General features: G+C 44.8%; 1 protein-coding gene across 1 annotated transcript in view; it reads left to right on the forward strand.

The window, feature by feature from the left end:
* Nucleotides 1-23,345, forward strand: part of LOC104033194 (gamma-aminobutyric acid type A receptor subunit rho2) — a 39,354-nt gene that overhangs the window by 10,233 nt on the left and 5,776 nt on the right. The window contains exons 2-5 of the mRNA XM_009485761.2: nucleotides 175-281; nucleotides 13,727-13,794; nucleotides 17,403-17,626; nucleotides 22,179-22,261. Coding sequence (XP_009484036.2) covers nucleotides 175-281; nucleotides 13,727-13,794; nucleotides 17,403-17,626; nucleotides 22,179-22,261 — 482 coding nt within the window. The remainder of the gene's footprint in view (nucleotides 1-174; nucleotides 282-13,726; nucleotides 13,795-17,402; nucleotides 17,627-22,178; nucleotides 22,262-23,345) is intronic.

A 23,345-nucleotide genomic window follows, 5' to 3' on the forward strand; every position in this document is an offset into this window, starting at 1 on the left:
GGCTGCCGTGCTGCCCTGTGCCGTGGTGCTGGCAGCAACCCTGCTTCCCTCCGTGGGGCTGTGCCCACAAGCCCACCGCTCCTGGGGCTCCGAAATCCGGCAGGCAGAGGTTGTCTGCGGAGTGCCGCTCACGCCGCAGAGATGTCAGACCAACACTATTGCTGTCTTTTGCAGTCACATCTATAAGAAGAATCATGACGTGACCAAAACTTGGAAAGGAAAGACAGAACAGCTTCTCCGGGTTGATGACCATGACTTCACCATGCGGCCTGCTTTTGGAGGTGAGACTACAACAGTTCTCTTTATTTCATGCTCATCTAATTAAAAGTTATCTAATTTTCTAATTAATCATGTAATAATAATAACAAAAAAGCCTCTGACCAGATGCACCAGTGTGAAGGGAAAGGGCTTGGTTGGTTTCAGGAGATATTCAAGGCAATTCAGAGAGGCCTCATGCTCACCTCCTAGTCCTCTGTACAGCTCTTACACTGCTTACTGTTGCTGAAGTTGGCTCTTTTTTTGGCTAGTGTTCCCCAGAGCTCAGGGACGGACACTCCTGGTAAGTATTTCACTGTTGAGAAGATGAACAAGCTGGAGGTTTTTATGTTCACTTGTAGTTGTGAGGTTGCAATGACCTTTTCAGCTGATGTGATCAAATTGCAAAGTAAAGAACTCGTTAGGTGGATCACAGCCCATCTGTGCTAGGAGAAAAAGGAGTATTTTTGTCCAGATAGAATCTTGGCTCAAACTCTCTAAAGCAACCAAAAAAGTAGGAGGGGAGGCCTCCGTCACCGTCACTTCTGTCTTTTGTTGTACCCAGTTACAGGAACATGCTCGCCTGGGCTTTCTAAGCTCATTACTGCAGAGGTAAAAGAGTACTTGAATAAAAAATGTGCTGGTATACCAGCATGGAAATCCCTCTGCTGATTAGATCAATAACCAAGACCCTCCAGAGCTAAGGACAGTGTTTTCTGCAGCTTTTGCTGAATGACTAATACTGCATCCTTTGTCAATCGACCTTCTGGGGTGAAGTGCAACATCTCCCTGTCCAGCAGGTCACAGGGCTATTTTGCATTTTGCATCTAGTTTGTAGAACAGAGCTTCTCTGACCTGCCTGTTCCTGGTGTAGATGGAAAGATGTTTCTTGCCCCACAGTGCAGATGTGCTGATCTGACAGCACAGGGCTGTCCCCATGCTCACAACTCAGAGAACTGGGGTTGTTTAGCCTGGAGAAAAGGAGGCTGAGGGGGGACCTTATCGCTCTCTACAACTGCCTGAAAGGAGGTTGTAGCGAGGTAGGTGTTGATCTCCCAAGCAATAGGACGAGAGGAAATGGCCTCAAGTTGCACCAGGGGAGGTTTAGATTGGATATTAGGAAAAATTTCTTCACTGAAAAGGGTTATCAAGCATTGGAACAGGCTGCCTAGGGAAGTGGTTGAGTCCCCATCCCTGGAGGTATTTAAAAGATGTGTAGATGTGGTGCCTGGGGACATGGTTTAGTGGTGGACTTGGCAGTGCTAGGTTAACGGTTGGACTTGATGATCTTAAAGGTCCTTTCCAATCTAAACTATTTTATGATTCTATGATTCTGTAAATTTATATATCTCCAAACTCCAGAGTCCAAAATGTGTCATCACCAGTGGTTTTTTTCCCCCACTGTAATTTACTAACAGGTTGCAGTCCAGCCTGCCCATTGGAGGTAACTTTTTTGGTAATCAGTGGTCAACTTGACCTGCTATTTCTAGGGTTGAAGAGTTTGCCTTAAATTGTCCTCTGGGTGGAGCATAGGCAAATCTCCCTGGGGTTGGTGTGAACATATCTGACAAGCCCAGGCATGCAGCTGAGGCCCAGGGCTGAGGTTTTGGAGCTGGCTCTGGATGCACTGGACATGCCAGCTCCTTTTTGAATCTGTAAAAGTAATAATTTAAAAAACTAATTAAAAAAAAATTAAAAAGTAAAAAAAGAAAAAAGTAAAAAAAGAAAAAAGCTGTAACAATGACACTGAATGAGCATCCCTCGGGCCCCCCACCTGCTCCAGATGAGTATCTCCTCGATGGTGATACTGCTGCTCCACCCTCTGGTTAGGGAAAGGGAGATTATGGCTTACTGCTCATATTTCCTCTCCTGCCAGGTTGCTTCTTTTGGAAGGTGAGCCTTTCAGCAGGGTGGATTTGGGGAGGAACCTGTCCTCTGAAAGATGAAAAGACCAGGGAGCCATGAGATTCATTTCATGGACTGACCTAAATCCTCTTGGCTCCAGGAGAAGATGGTCACTGTCAGGATTGTCCAGCCAGGCACCTTGTTGGCTCAGTCTCCCATTTGTTTGTTTACTTATTGGTCTTGGTTTTCTTTACCTGACTTCTTAGGCTTCTTTTTTCCATTCTTCTGTTCTGTCTGCAAAGCCTGGATCTGTGAGATGTTGGCTGGATGTCCACTGCCTTCAGTCTGGCTTTGTTTTGTTGGCATGCTGCTCCATCATGGATTTTGGTGACTGTGTGCCATCTCACACAGCTTGCCCAGCATAGCTTGTGCTTTATCACAGGATCACAGAATGGTTTGGGTTGGAAGGGACCTTTGAAGATCATCTAGTCCACCCCCTTGCCATGGACATTTTCACTAGATCAGATTTCTCAAAACTCCATCCAACCTGACCTTGAACACTTCCAATGCTGGGATCAACACTTCATTGATTTTGATCAACACTTCATTGATTTGTGTCACTAGGTTGTATGTTGTCTTCTGAAGGGGGATAGGAGGTTGCATGGTTTCACACATGTGAAAATGGGTTGCTGATTTGGTATGCTTCATCTTTCCTAACAGAAGACTAGACGCTAACAAGTAGATATCATGCTCTGTTGAGTGAGTTCACTAAAGTGTATGTATGTCCCTAAATACCAGGTATGTCCTGTCCTGCTATAAGCTCAGAGGGTCCCCGCTACTTCCCATCCTTTAGATCCTCTGTCCTTCTCCTTTTCCCTCCCCAAGGCCTTAAAAGAGAGCAGTGTGGAAAGCTCCTGTGGCTGCTTCTGAAGCAGTAACTTTTTCTTGGCTTTATTCTTCTCCTACGTTCAGACAGGAACCACTATCATATAATAATCTGGCTGCAAACACATTTTCCTCTGAGCATTTTCAGTCCTTACTGAAAGGCTGGTGCCTGTGCTGGAATTTTTCCTTTTCTCTCAGAGAAGAGAAGATGGTGTTTCCCTGCTTACCCCTGATCACATCGGGAGGTGAACGTGCTTGTTCTAGCAGCTCTCCTGGAGCAAACGAGAGGGGAGAAGCAAAGTGCAGAGGCAGGCTCAGATTTGAAAGCACACAGGACCCCAGGCTGGTAGCCCCTAGGACAGATACAGTATGCATCGTATGCAGTTGCAGGCACTGAGTGTACAGGACCGTGCACAGCTTGTAAGTTACAGCAGTGGGAAGAAGGAGAATCCCAAATTCTTGCCTTTTTCTGGCTCATGAGACAGCAGTCACCACTAAGCTGGTCTCACTGAGGGTGGCCATCCAGGCCATATTTCATCATATTAAAATGTGAGGGAATAGAACAAGCAGAGAAAAACAGCCAGCTCAGAGAGAGTGCAGCTATGGGATCCTTATTTGTCTTGGTGACTCTAGGTTGAATAGAGTTGGTTTGAACAGTAAATGGCTTTCCCAGCCAGTGAAGTCAGTGACAAACTCTGCTGGTCCCAAAGGGAAGAGATCAAGCTTTCCCTTCGGTGGGCAAAAATCAGTGTCTGTGTCAGAGAGGGAATCTTGGTAGTCTTCTAGGTAGCAGAGAAAAGCCTCAAAGCATGTGCATCAAAAACCTTAGAAACCCAAATCATTAAAGATTACAGTGCTGTGTTGGGTTTTCAGATTTTTTTTTTTTTTTTTTTTTAAGCCAACCTCAGTTTTTGCAGTTTTGGCTGGAGATTCTGAATGATGCCCGATATGGGCAGACTGGAAGTGCCACTCTCTCCTTGGTGTCACCACTCTGGCCGAAAGACCTGCTGTCTCCTGGGGTTGATGGGGTGGGATATCAGGGCTTCTCTCGGAGGAGATCTGGACTCCTTCCCTTGACTTGGTTGGAGATAGCTGGGGAACCACTGTGATTCCCTGCCCTGCCCCCCTCCCCGGCTGGATATACATCAGGCACATGAAGCCTGTGCTTTCTGGAGCAGGTGAGGGGTTTTGTTCTGTTGTACTGATGGTTTAGGTTTTGATGTCCAGTGTCACCACTGCACTGTATTTCTGTAAACAGACCAAATTTTCACTATTTTTATCAATGTCGCAGAGCTAGTGAGGAACGCTTTGTACACAGATCCCACCAAGTAGATGCACACAGTTACAGTTCTAGTGCTAATGTAACTGCATTGTAATCTCCTTCTTGACTTGTTTTCCTATGCTACCTCCCATCACAGGCATTAGGATACTGCTAGAGCCTAAAAACTTGGAGTAACATTTATAAAATTGAGAAATATCCTAACAGCCTTTGGTGAGAAGGTGACTTTTTGTAAAGGAAAAACATGGTGTTTCTGTAATTTTTGCTCAAAACCTCCTTATCTTGCAGAATTACATGGGACAAAGGTGGGGTGTTAGGAAAATTGCACTGAAGTTGCATATGATAAAGAACAAAACATGGCAACAACTTTGTTGAGGCTCCAGCCTTGGAAAGCATGATTCACACGCATGGAGATAGCTCAGGTGCTACAGGTTCTTGCACAGCTGCAGAATTCTGCAGTGTAGTTTTAGTGTCAGATGATAAGCCTGATGGAAAAAAATATAAAAGAAAGAAAACAAAAGCCTAGTAAGAGGCAATCCTTATATTTTCTTCTGTAATGTTATTCGTCAGGCAGTCACAGTGATTTGCTATGCCCTGTGAGTCCTTCCAGTTTTTTGCTGCGGCAATGCCAGTCAAACTGATGTGGTCTGACTTGCGTAGGATAAAAAGGCTTTTGTACTGCTGAAGTGGAGTAGAGGAGCCCGTGGGACGTGTGTGACTGCAACTGGTTGCTGCCCTAAGACCCTCTCTGCTCTCTGAGGGCAGCTCAGGGACCCCAGTCTAATGGAGAGTCCTGCCCTGTGGGATTGCATTGAGCCTGGGACATTATGGTGCAGGTGGGAAAGGCAACTCATCTCTGAAAAACATAAATAATATCATAAGGAGATTGTGAGTGACATTAGACTGTAGAGAAGCCCCATACTGTAAAAGTGGTGGTTCCCAAACTTGGTGGAATAATGGGCAGCTGTTAACCTTCAACATTTTTGGTGGACCAGCCTACAATTTCACCACTGAACTTTAAGCTAAAAAGGGGATGGAGTCTGTAGCTGCTTTATGGTGGCCACAGTGACTCTTGTTGGTCTGCAGAGGACAGTCAGCAAGCTGCCAGCCCGGCACAGCTGTGACCACTGGACAGAGCAGCCTGGGGTTATGCAAGGTGAAATGGAAGAAAAACATTAGAGAAAAGTGAAGGGTTTTTCAAGAACAAGTATCTTTGTAAAGAGCAAGTGAGCAAGCAAATGTTGTGTAAGTTGTGTTATTAACAGCCCAGTAAGCATGGCTGTCTTGCGTGCTCTCAGCCCATTAGAGACAAACTATTTGGTACGGTGGTAATGGCAAAGATTTTTGCTTTGCTGATGTTCAAAGTAGCCTCCATAAGCTAAAATAGACTGTGCTTGTAATGACCCTTAGGGAGTTATTTCCATGTCAGTGACCTTGTTCCAGCTAGCAGATGTTCAGGTATTATTTACAAATATTAATATTTTAAGATTATGTAAATGTTTGATTTGCTGCCTTCCTTAAACATCCATTTTAAGCATTTAATCTACGACATCTCGTATTTTACAGGGAGCCTGTGAATAAGCAGCTTTAGTTGATACTTAAAATAGCTGTATCTTCTTTGCTGAGGAACAGCCTAATGCTGTACTTTTATTATATTTCTTCATAGCCTGGTAACCTAACGTCAGCTGGTCCTCGCTGCCCTTTCTTGGCAGTATTTTTGTCAGGATGTATGAATGGTGGGGTGAATGAAGCATCAGTAGTTCACTCAGGATTCATATCAAGGGCTGGAATAAACCTTGTTTCTCCCTCAGTGAGATGCAAAGAAACGAAGGTCTCTGCAGTCATGCGGCAGCTGATGAGCGTATCCTGGTGGTGACGACCTGGAAGCTGCCCACACCTAAAATATGTATATACATACAATAAAAATACCACACACACACACACCGACCTCCCCCCTGCAAAAAACCTACACATACACACAGGAACACTGAAGACTGCCTTGCAGCTTGCAGACATGGTGTCACTTATGGACATTTGCGAGCCTCTCTGGGTGCATGCAATGTATCTGGCAGCAAAGAAGTCTCAAACCTGCTTGTTTCCCGTGTAGATATCTTTATCTCAGGGCCTACGTCTGCCTCGCTCCTTCAGAGATAGATGAGGGGACAGAGAGACTGTCTCAGAGCAAAACAATGAGCCTTTGAAATCACTGCCAAAGAGAAAAATTAAAGAGATGTCGCAAAGCTTTAGTCTCAGAGCTGGAGTGGAAAACTGACACCAGGCATTTCCACGGTAGTATGCTATTCCCTATCTTCCAAAGCCTCCTGCAGTGTTAAAAAATAAAACCCATGTTTGTATCCAGTACCAGTTTCTGACTGGGAACTGACTGGTCCTTTGTAGCTTTCATGGCTGTTCCTCAGTGGGCGATTTTAGGTGCTGAGACATGCTGGGACATGACAGGCTTTCATGTTGGGCACCTTCTGAAGTCATTCCTGAACGGGACTCGTGGAAACCTCTTGGGTTCCCTGGAGGGCTTAGTCCCAGACCACATGTCCCATTCAACCTGGGACAGAGTTTAGTATTCAAACTGGAGTTTTTGCAAGGTGAAACAAGCCACAAAGTCTTCTCAGTGTCCAAACCCACCCAAAATGGAGACTTGTTGGGTCCATCTGTTCTACTTGTACAACCACTGAATGCAGATGCGAAGTGGGTCTTCTCTAAAGGTTTTCTGTACGGCATCTTTTCTATATGCAGCACATAAGTTGAATGTGTAATGGCTTTCACTGAAGAGTAGGTCACAAAACAGAGCAGCTCACTGCAGAGGAAAGAGAAATGAGGGAGCGCTCTCACTGCTGATTCTCAGGACACTGGGTTGTGAACTTGGCAAAGGAATAAAGACATATAAGGCCACCAACACCTTGACAGGCTGGTCCCTGAGTATCTTTCTAATACCCAAGTCTGATTTGAGGCAAGGACACTGACATGCAGGAATTTACAGAAATAAGATGTTGCTGATGCAGTTTCAGAAGGTGGTACCTTTACAGTGAGAAGGTGTAAGGGTGCTCTGTCATATCACTTGTAAATCCTATGCAGAAATCGTGGGGCTAATGGATACTGTCCAATACAAGAGGGAAAGTAGAAGTGCTCTCAGCAGCCTCGGGTTGTGCTTCCCGTCACTTAAATCCTCTCTCAACATGCAAACATAAATATCTCCCTCAGAATTAAAAACTCCTATTTTCCATTTCCAATTTTTATATCATCAAATTTGCTAATGACTCTGCAAGGGTCTTGAGCTTGCCTGGAAACTGCCACTGTGTTGTGCCTGAGATGCAAGGGGAATAGTTTATTGGTGGGCTTGTTTCTGTGTTGTAAGTGGAAGTCTGTGACTTTTATGAAGTTTTTTAAGAGTCCAGGCTTTGCTTTCTGGTTGTATCAGCCTTGCTGAATTAGGATTTGTGTTCTGCGAGATAGTGCTGTGGACAGTGATGGAGATAATAGATGTCAACACGTTTGCTGTTTCTGGAAGAAATACTTCAGTTGAAGGTTATACAATTTCTCCCTAGACCTTGATCTATAAATACTTGAGCTCGTATTTAATTTGAATAATTCCATGAATTTCGCTGAGAGTGTTCACACACTGTAAAGTATCAGCTGAAAAGCTTTGCTGGGCTGCAGTCTTTGAGCAAAGCAGCACTGCTTCCTCTTCTCAGCCAAATCCACGCTTTCGTGTGGGTCCGTTTAGCTTCCTGTCCATCAGTGAACAACCTAGAGAGGAGCCTGAGCTTTGAGATTTCTCCAGTGTTACAGTATTCAGGTCTTTTCCTTCTTGTAATTCTCCAAGCTGATCCTTCTGTATTTCCTCTCTCCGAAGAAAAAATTAATACTGATAAAATATTGTTTATGACAAGGAAAAGGTATTTGATGGGGCTTTTTTACGTTTAATGCTATAATCTAAGTTACTTGTCCTCTGTCTACCTGTTCAGTGTGTCAGATACCATCTCAGCTGTTCTTTTTCTGTCCTATTCACACCTTCCTCATCCTCTGCTCCCTCTCTGTTTTTTTTCTGTTTGCTCATCCCTAGTGGCATTTGACAGGGAATTTGGCAAAGCATGTGGAGCCCCAGGTGTTCAACAGTTTAGTTTCCAGAGGGACAGGATTAAAAACCTAGCAGTTCCCACTTGACTCCAAGGATTAGTGAGACCAAAGACCTCTTGACATCTTCCTGTGATTGCTCAACAGCCATTTATTTCAATGGTATGTGCTGTAGCCAAGATGACCTTTAAGGAAACCCAGGGTTTGTTTCTGTGGTTTAAAGAGGGCATTCTTTACAGGGCTTCTGTTTTGCTTCAGATACTGCATGCATTTACAATGTTGCTCGCATCAAGCGCCTCGGCAAAACTGCATCTTCATAGAAGTTTTGAAGAGGGATGGGCCAAGTGAATAAGCAATTATCATTATTGGTTATGCTCATCGCCTAGGGCAGGGCTTGGTGATCATTCGATTCCTACTACTAGCTCCCAGGCAGCAACATCTGGGCTGACCCCAGTGGCCCCTCACCCACTCTTCCCTGCTCAGCCCAACGTCTTGTCCAAGCCTCCTCCAAAGGGTCTTGGTGTCTCAATGTGCCCTCATTCCCATTCATGTGCTTCCTCATTGCCTCAGCCCCAGGTGCTGAATAAGGAACAGGGGGAAGGGAAAAGCAGTGATTGCTCCTGCTGATTGTAGTAGGAATTTGCCCAAGAAAGGCAGGGTAAATATTTCCATTGATAAGTAAGTTTTACAGTCTCATCTTCATACTGCCTGTATTAAGAACTTCACGTTTGAGTCCAGAGTTCAAATGATTTCTTCCTTTCTCTGTTTTACTCACTGTTTTATCATCCCTCAAAATCGTGATTAACTGCAGAAAAGAAAAAAAGTAAAAGCAGTTTCACTGATGTACAAGACACCTAACCAAACCTCAGGCCTCTTCTCTCAAGGGCTTTCCAGACCATCCAGCTTTACACTGAACACCCTTTATTTTGGGTTTAATAAAGCTTCATGGCAGCTCCAGACTGAAGCTTAGACTTTGTCCTTGCAATGAGGTACCTGCTGGATATCTGGGAGCCAAAGTGAGCGTTTGGTGCAGGAACATGAAAAAAGAAAAGAATATGGACATAGTGTCTTATCTTCAAGAGCAGATAGGGAAGGAATAGGAGAGAGGGACAAATATCAACTTGGCAGTGTTCTTCTGTTTGTGGTTTTGGTTTTTGTGTTTGGTTTTTGGTTTTGTTTTTTTTTTTAATCTATGATTAGTGTTCAGACAAGCGTGGAAATTGCAGCAGTAAATAGACTTTGGATGGGGTTTGATTTCCTGAATCAAGGCTAAATTAAGCATTCATACACAGAGAGTGTCTCTTGCAGTCTGGACATTGAGGGGGGCTGCCCAGCATGTGCTGGGCACACAGCTCCTTGGCACCAGGGAGACCCAGTGGGAAGTGCCATGGCTGACCGCTGCCTTTCTCTTCTGGCACAACCTGATTGCGCTGTGAAGCCGTCCTGGCAGAGACAGTGTCTTCTCTGTTAGCACCATGCCTACCACAACCAGGCGTTTGGAAGCACTGTGGGCACTATTGCAATGTCAACAGCTGCGTGTGACAACAAATGATATTAATTACAAATGCTTTCTCTAGCAAGAGCCAGAGGCAGTGCTGAGGGCAACCTTGTGCCTGTCCTGACGTGGGCTATGTTGGGCTGTGGAACCTTTCTGAAGTGACTTAGAGGTCTTAGCGGTCCTTTCCAACCTTAATGATTCCTAGTTTTACTTCATTAAAAAATAATCCAGCCACCAAGCCAGGAAACATGAAATTAATTATTACTCAACCCTTAATTGGTTTAGTGGTGGACTTGGTAGTGTTAGGTTAATGGTTGGACTGAATGATCTTAAAGGTCTTTTCCAAACTAAACAATTCTGTGATTCTATGACTTACTCTGAGCATTGAGCCTTGCTGTAGCAGAGGCCCAAGTGTCACAAACATGACTGAAGAGCTGTTAGGTATTTAAAGGCATTAAGGGAATAGATAAGTATTTGAATCATTGCCCAGGCTCCTTTTGACTACTGTGTATGGCTTCATGAGGTATCTGTGCAAAGAAAGGCTAATTGGCCACCAACAGGGCACTGCCTATCAGAAGGCTTCTGTTGTTTCCCTGTTGATTATACTGCATGTCAAAATCCTTGTTATCACCACAGACACAGTGCTTTTTGCTACCTTGTTTAAAAAAAACAAAGCACATTTTACTGAGCAGGAGGAATGTCATAGAGAAATTCTTTCTCTATTTGTTGTTTTTAGCTTTTGTTTACTCAATTCCTAAAAAAAGCATAGAGAGTAGAAGAAGTGTGGCTGCAGCCAAGGTATAAACTTATAGTGTGATTTCAGATTGAAAAGGACTGCACTAAAATACTCTATGTAAGACAGGCAGGGTGTGTAGCGAGATGTAGCATCATTTCTTAGGTCAACTGAAAGAACCAGAAGTAACAAACCACCTCCTTAAAACCAGCACTCTACACGCTAATTTGCTTGTTAGACCTTATCATACTCCACAACTACTCAGCTGACGAGGACGAAGGGGAGCAGAATACTGCAAAGCCGTTGCCACGGTATTTCCACTTAATGAAGCCACCATTTCCTCTGGTCAAACAAGAAGATGATGCGTTTGTGGGATGACAGACAGGCCATGTGCTAGTCACGGTCTGCAGGATGTTGGAGTGCACATTAGGAAGGACACATCTGCCTTGGGTGTAAAAAATGTCTCCTCCCTGGGCAAGGAGCCAGTCAAAAGAAAGGATGCATGGCAAGGGTGACATGGAAAAGATATCTGTGGTTTTGCCATGGATTTGCCTCTCTGATGAGTTACAATGGTCTGAGAAGGAATCCACTGGCTGATGAATGGTTGCATCCTGTGGCCAGGTCAGTAGGGACTGAGCACATTTCCTGGCCTGGCAGGCAGGGACTGGCTCATGAGGAGCTGAGCTGGTGCCACCAAAAGCAGAGGGCTCTCTGACTTGCCGTCCTCCTCCCCACCTGCCTTCTCTGGCCCCAGTGGCTAACTCAGCCACCTGACAGGTCTTTCCCTGGGCTGATTCAAGTCACTGATTTGGAAGAAAATAGTCCAGTTGCTGCTGCTGCTGCTGTTGGTTTTGGCTGGGTTAATTTTCTGTGGGTCAGTGAGCTGAATGGTCTTATAGAAGGTCCTACCGCAAGCTCAGTCTACTCCTTTATGCAACTTCGCCCTTTGCTGAAAGACATTCCCCGTGTAATCTGGGGAGGGGGCTGAGGACTGTTCCTGCCTGCTGAACAAGCACGCCTGTGTTGTGAAGCCCTGTGTGCAAGAGGAAAAAATCTTCAGCGCTTCTCAGTCCTGCTGCTGGACGTGGTTGTGACAGCATGTCTGAGTTTCATCAGTGGGTGCAGCCTGGGACTTTGTGGGGATTTTCCCAGTTTCAGGGAATACCTGGGAGAAAGGGAACTGAATGCCAACCAGATGAGAATTTCCTTGGCCTCCAGTGATTCCTTGTAATATAACTGAAAGGGAGCAAGATGGGCTCATGTCTTTGGAGTGAAAAATCTTACCAAAGTCTCTGGGCTCCTGAGAAACATGCCAGTGCTGATTAATTGGAATTTCTCCCCAAGCAAATCTTCCTGCAAACACCCTTCAGCTTGGACAGACACCACCAAGACATGAATAGGAGCAAGCAAATGTTTGCTGGCATTTTTTTAAAGCATGAAGTGCACAGCTGTCTGAATGTGACATATAGGTGTTTGTAAGCATCTAGGAAGCATCTAAAAGTGCTGGGTTAGCCATGTTTGAGCTTCATTGCTGGGGGCAACAGTCACTTAAATTGGAATTGGTGGTGCTGAAGAGCCTGGTCCTGCTCCAAAGGGCTCGCTTCAGGGTGCCTGTACCCAGCACAGCCACTGCCGGATGGTGTGGGCGCAACAGGCTGGAGTCGAGCGTGCGGAAGGGGGACAGTGTCACCGTCAGCATACTCTGCTATAATTCGGCGAGGCTGGCTTATCAAAGCCCTAGCAAAATCTGTATCAGGGCGCCAGTCACACTAATCAGCTTGTCTCATGGGCTTTGCAATTACCCTTTCCCTACCGAGCTGTGTTGGTGCTTCTTTCTCCTTCAGCAGAGGCGAACATAAGGCTGTCTTCAAAAGCCCTGAAGATGTGTGGGAGTCTGTGCAGGTACAGGAGCAGGATGGATGGCAGCTTGCAAAAGTGCTCTGCGTTCTTAAAACAGCAGTTCTGCTGTCTTGTTAGGCTTATGGTGTATTCAGAGCTTGGACATGGTCTTGAGGAAGATGCTGCTGTAGCTAAACACATGCATGCAGCCGACCCTGCTGTGCATGGCACTACACAAATATGGGTCTGGATCTATAAAGGGGTTGTGGTGCCTCTTAAATACCATCAAACTCCTAATCAGGTTCAAAATCTAGGTGCTGAAAATCTTTGCAAACCTTCATGGAGGCCGCTACCGTCCTTGGAAAATTCATTTCTACTGGGCAAGTCCCAGACATGTCTGCAGAGCTGTTACTTCCTTCGCCACAGTCTCTCTTGCTGACAGTGCCCAGGCTGGAGATTCGCTCTAGATACACACATCGGCATGAGCCCTGTGAGACCCCCTGCCACATGCTGAGAGCTCAAGGTAACAGTGGATTCACCTGGACCATTCCTCAGCAGCTCCTGCTGACCTGCCGTGGTGGGTTGTGCTTGGTGTGCACATCTCTGTAGGCACTTACCTCCTCAGTGCACCAGAAAAGGGAAAAAGCTGTGTGAGGACATACTATGGGGTACGTGAGTAACCTGAGGATGTCCTGGTCATTAATGAGCAGCAGTCTACAGTGAAATTTTGTACAGGGTTTCTAGTAGTAGAGGAGTACGCATTCATTATGGGATGTTTTCCGCTTATTTACTCTTTGTGAATTCTCTGGTTGCTAATTTTAAAACTACTGTGGAAAACTATTAACATCATCGATGAGTCATATAAATGAAAATGGTGATGGGCTCTTGAGAGTTTAACGTAGCTTGTCTTGTTGATAAGAAATGAGAAACCCACAAGGAAGAGCTCATTGCTTGCCATTTCTTCTTCTCAGTCCCCTGTTCTTGGGGCCAAATTTGTTTATAAAGGCCTAAAATTTATGATGAGATTGCTCAGCTTTTAAAAACATATGCAAATGTTTCATCCAAGCTCTGGATTAGCTGGGCAGTGTCAATGTTGCAGCGCATGGTAAGGGGAAGATAATTCAGTGTTTCAAAAGGGGCCTTACATGGTTATTCACTGACTCTTCCCCTGGCCCCCTCGTGAAGAATCATGGACAGAAAAGTATAACAGAAGCTCAGAAGTGTTTTGCATTTATAGTGCTAATTAAATGCAGACAATATAAATGAACAGTTATTTACATATCTAAATCTCATTCTCCTACAGGCCCTGCAATCCCTGTTGGGGTGGATGTGCAAGTTGAAAGCTTGGACAGTATTTCTGAGGTTGACATGGTACGTAATCCTCTTTTAAGCCTCAATTATTCTTAGTCATAAAAAGTACCTCCCACTTGAAACCTATGGATTTCAAATTATTGGTCAGGTGAAAGTAACGGCAGCATCTAGCAAATTCAAAGAGGCTGATACCCAGAATTAAAGACTTGATAAAACCAGGTGATCAAAAGCTTAAGCTTATTTCTGTATCTTCAGATAAAGATTAAAAGTATGAAGGAAAAAGGGACCTTAAATGGGAGAATAATCAGTGCTATGAAGGATCTATCACAACCAAAAATATAAACAGCTGTGTACAAAGGTTTGAAGGTGTATGGTGAAGTTCACATAAGCTGCACTTACTGCAAGAGTTTTCTTCCTTAAGGAACCATTGAGTCCATTTGTTTTAAACGTGTGATTCTGGGAGGCATGTCAGAAAATTAAGTTGGCAACGTAAATGAGAAGGAGCTGCTCCTGCTTCTTCATCACTGGGAGTTATCTCACTGAGGTGCGTGAGTGGGAGCTGCCTCTGCCAAAGTGGGATTTGATGTGGGGGAATAGTCTTTCAGTCACTGATGATGCTGTTCAGGAAATTTGCACCGAGTTCAATTGTGATTTAGTATCTTAATTTTTTTATTAATTAAAAAGGAGGAAGAAATACATGCAGTTGTTAACCCTCAACAGGTTTCAAGGTGTTCCCAATGAAAGGAGTGTTCACAAGCATTTTCCTGTTTGGTGGGTGTTTTGTTTTTTTTTTTTTTTAAACTATAGGAAATGGAATAAAAACACTGGAAAGAGCAGTGGAAAGGGGAACATAGAGGAGAAGAGGAAGCTTCTTGATTTCTTCCTCCTTCTGCCTTTTCCTCTTTGTTTTTGGACACCTTCTCTGGTCTAGGCAAGAAGGAAGACTTAAAGGAAGAGCTTTAGTCTGATCAGTTCTTATGGTGGTGCAATTACATCTTCATTAAAAGAAGGGAGCTGGCCTGCCTAGATATTGAAAGAGAGGGTTTGGAGGGACGCATCCCATGAAGCGTGTGGGAGGGAGCTTTCAGCGCAGGAAATGGCTGTTGCAAGGAGGCTTGGGGGTCTAATATATCAAGATAATGTCATAGCAGCAAAAAGACCTAATCAGTGCAAGTAAATAAGTTGCAATGCTTTCTGTCAGGAGCATCTGATTTCAACAAAAATCTTACCCATGAGAAAGTTTTGAGGGCAGCTCACTCTCCCTTTGCTGTAGATGGCTCCGCAGTCCTATTTTCCCAGCACAGGACAAGTACTCTCCACAGCAGTTGCCGATTTCTATTTGGGGTGGAAGAACGGTCTCCCAGGTCAGTCTGGGTTACGCTGGTTTGTTTTTCCAGCAGTTTGTCCCAGCGTGGGTGTTTGTGGAGAGGAGAGTGGGCAATAAGCTGTCTGCATGGCCAGGGGAGCCAGGCTGGCTGTGCCTGCAGCAGGGTGCTCCCCACTGCAGGCAGGGCAGAGCTGCAGGCAGGGCTAAACTGCAGGCAGGACTTCTTTCAAAGTACTCTGAAGGGTTAGTGGCTTTGGAAAACTGGATACCCTCGGAAGAGAAGCCTTTGCCTACCGCTGCTTCAACAGGCATCTGGTGCCCCAAAGAAGCACCAGACTGAAGCTGGCTGCTGCTGTGTGCACTGGCGGGGGATGCTCTCAGGGCTGCCCGGAGCGTGGCACAAACGTGAAATGTGCTGCCAAAAGTGAGGCACTTGTGGATGCTCGTTTGCTGTGCCTCCAGCAGGTATTAGCGTTCTCTCTGTTGTAAAACTTGTTTCCTAAGGGATTTTCCTACTCATACGTAGTGAAGTAAATCCCTTTTCTGGGTTTGTTACTAGCGCGTGTGCTGGTCAGAAAGGAACAAGCTGTCAGTGATTGCAAACTGCCTTGGTTGACCACGCCACGAGAAAACATCCATAAGTTGGATTTTGTACTTAGAAGCTGTCATCAGCTGCTGCTTGGGCTTGATGTATGCAGCATTTGGTGCCCTGTGTGTTGGCCATCGGAGGCCTGTTTGGAGGGAGAAGGGTGCTGAAGGCAAGAGACGAGAGGGCTCCTGCGCGGTGGGATGGGGAAAGGGCTACACCTGGGAAGTGGTGTGGCCCTTCCTGCTCTGTCCCCGCAGGCAGTCTCTGAGCCCCCGCCGTGATGGCTGTACGTCACGCCAGGGGTGCCTGGCTGATGCCGCATAGGTGCCTGTGGCCCTGTGCTCCCACGGTGGAGCTGCCCAGAGGCATTCTGCAGCCCCAGAGGCTGCCTGGCCCTCCTCTTGCTTCACAGCTGGAAGGCTGCCCAGGATGGGTGACCCTGAATAACCAGGCTCATTTTCACCCCTTTTTTTTTTTTCCTTCTAGTGTAAACAGCATTGATTCCTAAGAAATCATGAGTTATGCTTCTTCCTTTCCTTCTTCCCAGCTCCAGTCAAGCTGATGTTGATTTCCTTGTCCAACCCCTGAGGTTGGCTTCTCCAGCCAGGTTGCAACCTAAGGCCTGCCGGTAGCAGCAGTCGCTGGAAGAGTTTCTTTGGGACTGTAGCTATAAGGGAAGGAGGCCAGCATCCAGTATGGAACAGGAGCTGGCAGCATCCCTGGGGGGAGCAAAAATGGAGGCTGGGACCAGTCTGCCAAGGTGGGGACCTGTAGGTGGGTGAGCAGAAGTGTCCCTCTGGCAGGTCTCTGCCATGGTCAGAGAGGGAGGTGTCTGACCAGCTCTGCCCCGTGCAGGGCAGCAAGGCAAGGGCTGGCACTGGAGACGACTTTGACAAATTCATGAAAAACCTATTGGCAATGGGAGACTGTTGCCAGGGCAGCCCTTTGAAACAGAGAGTCAGGTTAACCGGTGTTTGTCATCAGCAAAGCAAAATGAGGTGGTGGTGGTGGTGGTGGTGGTGGTTTTAGAAAGAAGTTGCCAAGTGGTTAGGAAAAGATCCCAGCCTGTGTTGCTGCCTGCCCGGGCTTGGCAGCTGCGGCTCCTGTAACCACTCGCTTAATTGGGAATATAAAGAAAACAAGTGCATTTGATCTCTCAGCATGAGAGAGTAGATTCAGCTCTGAAAGCAGCAGCTGCCAGGTTGGGATCAACAAACAGATGTTTTCCTTTGCGTGACTGAAGCTCCTGCCCCCTCAACGAGCTTAAAAGAGAGCTTTATTTATATATTTGTACAGTAGGAAAAATAGTTCCCTCACTTGGTTGCTCTTTGTAACAATTTAATTCTTTGGGGGATAAATTGCTTAGTGTTTAGCCTGACCATTAAGATAATTTTGAAAGTTTTTCCTCTTGAACATGCTAGTGGTGCCATAGCCCTTCAAGATATTTTTGACAGGATTAAAGAATCATTTCTGCAGGGCAGTTTTTATCTTGGGGCATATTTATATCCCTTTTAGGACTGAATGTTACTGAGTATTGTAATACATTGATTGGGGGTTTATGTTTTGTTTTGGCTGAAATAATTTTGTCAGGAAAATCTATTCACAAAAAGCACTGGTCTAGGGAAGAAACAGGAGTTGAGAGGGGAGGGATTTCATCTACCTGGTTAGGGGTGAGTTTTCTTTCTAGTGTTTCCTAGGTGTAGAAAGCAACACTGATGGACCTCTTTGTGGTTCTGTTCCTTTTTCATGAAGGATTTCACTATGACTCTGTACTTAAGGCACTACTGGAAGGATGAGCGTCTCTCGTTTCCCAGCACCACCAACAAGAGCATGACCTTTGATGGCAGGCTGGTGAAGAAGATCTGGGTCCCCGATGTCTTCTTTGTGCACTCCAAAAGGTCCTTCATTCACGACACCACCACGGACAACATCATGCTGCGAGTGTTCCCCGACGGTCATGTTCTCTACAGCATGAGGTAATGGTGCTGCTCCTGAACAACCCCCAGGGCTTCACTGTCAATTTTGCTCCCAGCGTGGCTTTGGTGACCACCAGACTGCCACTGCCAACCTTCCTACTCCTACCGCTGGTGCAGAGCCCTGTTTCTAGCATGTCCAGTACAAGACACTTCGCAGGAAGCTGCGAGAAACCATGCTGTGGGCAGTAACAGGATAATCTCCTCCCAAGGGAAGCATTCTCCTAATTCTTTGCAGTCACAGGAGGGCTTAGTTGAGCGGGAATGTTCATCCAGGGGTCAGCATATGATTAAACTGGAAGCTGCTGATATACCAGATGGTGACCTCTATAATTATCCTATTTTGCTTCCTGTTTGTCTAGAAAAAAATTTTTTTTTTTGTTGGCATTTGCATGTTGATGTAAAGGTTTCAGTTTATTGAAGCTGAAATGGCAGCATTAAAGACACCCTGTAATCCCTGATTTTCTAGCAGGTTTGTTGACTGGAACAATCCTGAGGCACGTCTGTCATGACTTAAAGGGTTACCCAGTCTGCGGGTGTACAGAGATCATGACTGTGGGTTTGCAGGGTTCTGTAATACACAAGGACGTGGAGACTTTATCCTCTAAACTTCTCTACGTTATTACAGATTCCAAAAATACCACAAAAATCACCACTAGTAAGTAAACTGCCACAAAATCACCAATAGCAAGTATACCTATGATTGATAAAATGGATATATATAGCATGTTATTACAAATTACTATCAGCAATCAATAATATAGCATCAATAAATTGCATAGCAACAGCCAATGACAGCAATAACCAAGTAGGTATATACTATTACAGGTTACTACAAACTTACCATTAGTGGAGCAACTCAACAACAGTATAGCAGCAGATATACTTATGATAGATTGCTTATATGGGTGTATAATACTGGTATCAAGTGATACCATCATCAAGTGAACCAAATCATCCCATGGATGGGAGGACAAACCAAAACGACCTCAAAAGTGGGCCCAGAGGAGGACCAATGAGACAACAGACAGAGTCCCACTTCAGAGATGCTGCACGTCACAGAGTCTGGAGTCAGCTGGACGTCTCCAGTGAGAGTTCAAGAGCTGGTAGCAAGTTCATGCAGCAAATTCAACCTGTTTAGGAATGGAAATGTATGTGCAGCTGTCCTGGTTTCAGCTGGGATAGAATTAATTTTCTTCCTAGTAGCAGGCATAGTGCTGTGGTTTGGATTTAGTATGAAAATAATGTTGATAACACGCTGATGTTTTAATTGTTGCTAGGTAGTGCTTACACTAGTCAAGGACTTTTCAGCTTCCCATGCTCTGCCAGGTGCACAAGAAGCTGGGAGGGGGCACAGCCAGAAGAGTTGATCCAAACTGATGAAAGGGCTATTCCATACCATATGACGTCATGCTCAGCATATAAACTGGGGGGGGTTGGCTGGGGAGCAGCAATCGCTGCTCGGGAACTGTCTGGGTATCGGTCGGCCGGTGGTGAGCAATTGCATTGTGCATCACTTGTTTTGCATATTCTATTATTATTATTATTATCATTATTATTATTTTCTCTTCCTCTGCTGTCCTATTAAACTGCCTTTATCCCAACCCATGGGTTTTACTTTTTTTTTTCCGATTCTCTCCCTGATCCCACTGCGGGGAGGAGGGTGAGCAAGCGGCTGTGTGGTGCTTAGTTGCTGACTGGGGTTAAACAATGACAGCAGCACAGGAAGTTCTCAGAGAGGCAGGCTCCATTTTGGATAAAAATTAAGTCCTCCTTATATCAACAGAGGCATAATAGGGTGTAGGACACCACCGCTTCGAGCAGCCAGTAGGTGCTGTTAATTTCTGTTTTTCATCTGGAACAGACAATAGATGACGATGCTTTTTTGTTCTTTCAGACCAATTTTTATTTTACAGACTGTTTTCCACCTTTGCAGACAACAAGTTGCTGCTACAGTCCCTCATTTTTGCGCTTATCGATCATATCTCAGCATATCTCGGGTTTCTAGGTACCCAGCTTCACTTCGAAGAGTCTGGCTGCGCTTCTCAAGGATGCTGCAGCTTCCCAGGCTGGCAGACCTTTCTCTGTCAATATTTTTCAGTGGACATTTTCTTTTGCTCAGTAATTTTCCCCTTCTAACCAGGCCACCTTCATAGCTGCTCACATTGGCATCCCAGCAGATTTCATTTCCTTCAGAAGAATGCAAAAAAAGATGCCAGAGGGGAAAAGCTTGAGAGCTCAGACAAAAGACCATTTCCCCAGGACAGAAGACATGCTCTCAGTGTACAGTGACCTTTGAATGTTTTGCAACACAAGGATTTCTGTTCTGGGATATTTCTGGAGCTTATTCACTTCACCTATGGTAAAATAATTTTCAGAAACAAGGAAAGGTTTTTTTATAAAGTTTGATTCAGGAGGCTATTTCTCTTTGAAGAATGAGCAGAGTGGGTGATATTGTCCCAAGTAGGACAATATCCCACTGAACCAGGGTGGGGCTAAAGTTCACTGGTTTCGTAGTCCAAATATAATTCTACTGAATTTATTTAAAAGAACCCTGGACAAATTATTAAAACCACAAAGAAACACGCACGTGTGTGTGTGTAAGAAAGAGAGTAAGCACTATATAGCCACTTTGTTTTGCCTGGTCTTAATGATGAAAATCCCATCTTGACCAAACACTTAGGAACACTTTCCCTGTTCTGAACCCATTTAATAAATCCATTTATTGCATGAAAATCTGATTACTCACACCTTAACTAAGCACCTAAAGGATCTGTTTTATTAGAACTGGATGAGGATGAAGCTGCTATGCAGCAGGAGAGACAAGAAAGAGAAAGAAAAATGAAGAAGGAGATCATATATAAGCTTGGGTGAGCACCAAGGGGAGAAGAGCAGGAGGAGGGTAGGGACCTTCTCTACAGATTGTAACTGAATATCAGTTTCCATTGATCACGTCCCACAGTTCTTGTGCACTGAAGCCAGCACACGCCACTAGTTAGCAGGGCTGAACAGCCAAAATAAAGGAAATTAATGGAAAACGATTAGCTCTGCTTAGGTCTGCTCATTTGCCCACATGCAGACTTTTTACTTTCAAAGTTTTCTGTGAGCTGGCGAGGAGGTGATGTGACTTTCTAATGATACCCCATGAGAGAGAAGGATGTGAGTAACCACAACTGACTGCACAACAGTTAAATGGATAATTTGATTCATAAAATCCAAGAACAAGAATCTATGTGATATTTGGGCCTGGTGGTGTTTAGGACACTGAGAACATGATCCAGCTGCCCAAGCACAGGTGTCCAGTGGCATTGGAAATGTCCTCCAAGATATCTCAAGATGTCTTGAGATGTCTGCATGAGGTTGGCACTGGGCTTTAGTTGAGGAATACTTGCTGATGAGCTGAGTTTCTGTGCTGCCCCTGACTAACAAATTGTTAATGACCACAGGTTGTGTTGGAGTTTAGGTGACCCCTAGGAAAGAAATAGCTCGTTGTAATGAGACTGAGTTAGGCAATGTTTAAATGCTACACACAACTATGGGAGGTCATTGCTACAATATACCTTCTGGAGCATATCCCCAAAAAGCTTCTTGAATATGGCAAAATTCTGCTCTAGTGTTATAGTCAAAATGAACAACGTGTGCTTTTCAGGGGTGATGAGTGTGTAGGTCAGAGTAGGATTTGGATCACAATCCCTTGAACAGAAGAAACGTTCTTTATCAACATCTGCAATTAATCTAGAAAATGGTCATGGCCAACATAAGTCGGCCTCTGAATTGATGACTCACAGCTGATTTGCCCCAGCTAAATCAGGAGCTCCACTGCAAATCTGTCCACAAGAGAAAGTTCAGTGACCCACTGGAAGACATGTTACGTAATGTTGTGCACAACTGGACTCATTTGAAAACAGGAGCTGTGATTGCTGCAGCTCTTCAGCTAAGACATGAACTTAACAGAGGCAAATCTCACTTGTAAAAAAAGAGCTGCACCCATTTTACACCCCCTGCCCCAGAAATACTCCCCCCAGATTAAAAGAATTTGATCGAGGACTGGAAGAAACTGCTTTTACCTTAATAATGCATATACTGGAGGAATTTTCTGGCTTGCACTAAGGTTGGTCATGTTCTGCAGACTTGGGTCATTATTGGGGTGACTATGGAGGGAACTGAGCAATGGGGAAATGAGGAAACCTTAATCAAACTGGACATAAGGCAACCTTCAAATGTAAATGGTGAAGTTATTTTACGTTGTTGTCTTGTAGGGAAGTAGTTGGATACAAAACATGGTGTAGGTATCTGTACTGACATCAGTACTACTGAAATGTCCAAGATAGTACTTTCATTCCCTGATAGGTATTGAAATTACAGCTTCCTTTGGAGTGTCTGTCTGTAATCCATCTCACTTGGACTTGGAGAATTGGTAAGCAATTTTCTGGGGATTTTATGCTAATATTATGCATAATTGCTGGCTTTAAAGCTGCAGAATGATTTATCTGTGTTAACATTCTCCATTCATTGCTCCTCATAGAAACCGACCTTTCTCATTTTTGACTTCTAGGATCACAGTGACAGCAATGTGTAACATGGACTTCAGCCGCTTCCCCCTGGACTCTCAGACGTGTTCTCTGGAGCTGGAAAGCTGTACGTTGTATCTGTGTTTCTAGCTAGACACACTCCATGCTGGCTGCACACACATAGGTTGGACACATTTCAGATCACAGCCTATTTTAGAGCCTGAAAAAAAGAGTTCACCAGAGTTACTGGGAGTCTTTGTATTGACTGTGTTGTATATCTAGCCCTGATGCTGCAAGACAGGGGGATTTGCAAGGAAAGCATCTTTATATGAATTTTAGTAGATGGGACTTTCAAAAAAACCCCAACAGAAATGTTCAACATATACCTGTTCTCAGCAGCTTGCTGATGAGAAATCCGGAGAAGAAGGTTTGCTCTGTTCATTGCTTCTGACAGGAAGGTGGCGCTTTCTAGTGTCACAGTAAAAAGTTGAGTATAATGATTGTTAATTTTCTCTAAACTTCATCACCAATGTGGTTTATGTATGATATAATCCTGATCCTGCAAACACCATGACTTGGGCTCAGCTGCTTTGGGAAGGAGTTATTCTGCAGAGAAATTGATTTGAACAGTAAGATTCTCATGGCTGTTCTGTAAACTTTCTCCAGGGTGTACTAAGACTAACATCTAATTGTTTTGAGGCCCTCCCAGCTATTTAACTGAAATTTTCCTCTACAAACAACAGAATCAGAGAATCATAGGGTAATTTGGATTGGAAGGAGAGTTTTATGTTGGTCTTGAGGTCAGCTGCTCTAACAGCCTGCTCAGAGCAGGAAGCTTTAGAAAGGGTTGCTCAGGGCTGTGTCCAGTTGGATTTTGAACATCTCCAAGGTAATGGTGGCTCCACAAGCTTTCTGTGCAACCTGTTGAAACGTTTGGTTGGCAGCCCTCATCCTGAAAAAGTTTCCTTTTACCTACTTGGAAAAAAAAAAATCCCTTGCTGAAGCTTGCATCCCTTTCCTCTTGTCCTTTCACTCTGCATGTCAGAGAAGAGTCTGAGAAAAGTCTGTCTTCATCTTCTGTATGACTCCCAGCAGGGCAGCAGTTGTACCCCACCACAGACTCCTCCTCTTCCAGCTGAACAAACTGAGCTTCCCCAGCCTCTCATCTTACGCCATGCGCTTCAGCCCCCTGGCCATCTTGATAGCCCTTT

Source organism: Pelecanus crispus, chromosome 3 (genome assembly GCF_030463565.1).
Source record: "Pelecanus crispus isolate bPelCri1 chromosome 3, bPelCri1.pri, whole genome shotgun sequence".
In the NCBI taxonomy this organism is placed as follows: Eukaryota; Metazoa; Chordata; class Aves; order Pelecaniformes; family Pelecanidae; genus Pelecanus; species Pelecanus crispus.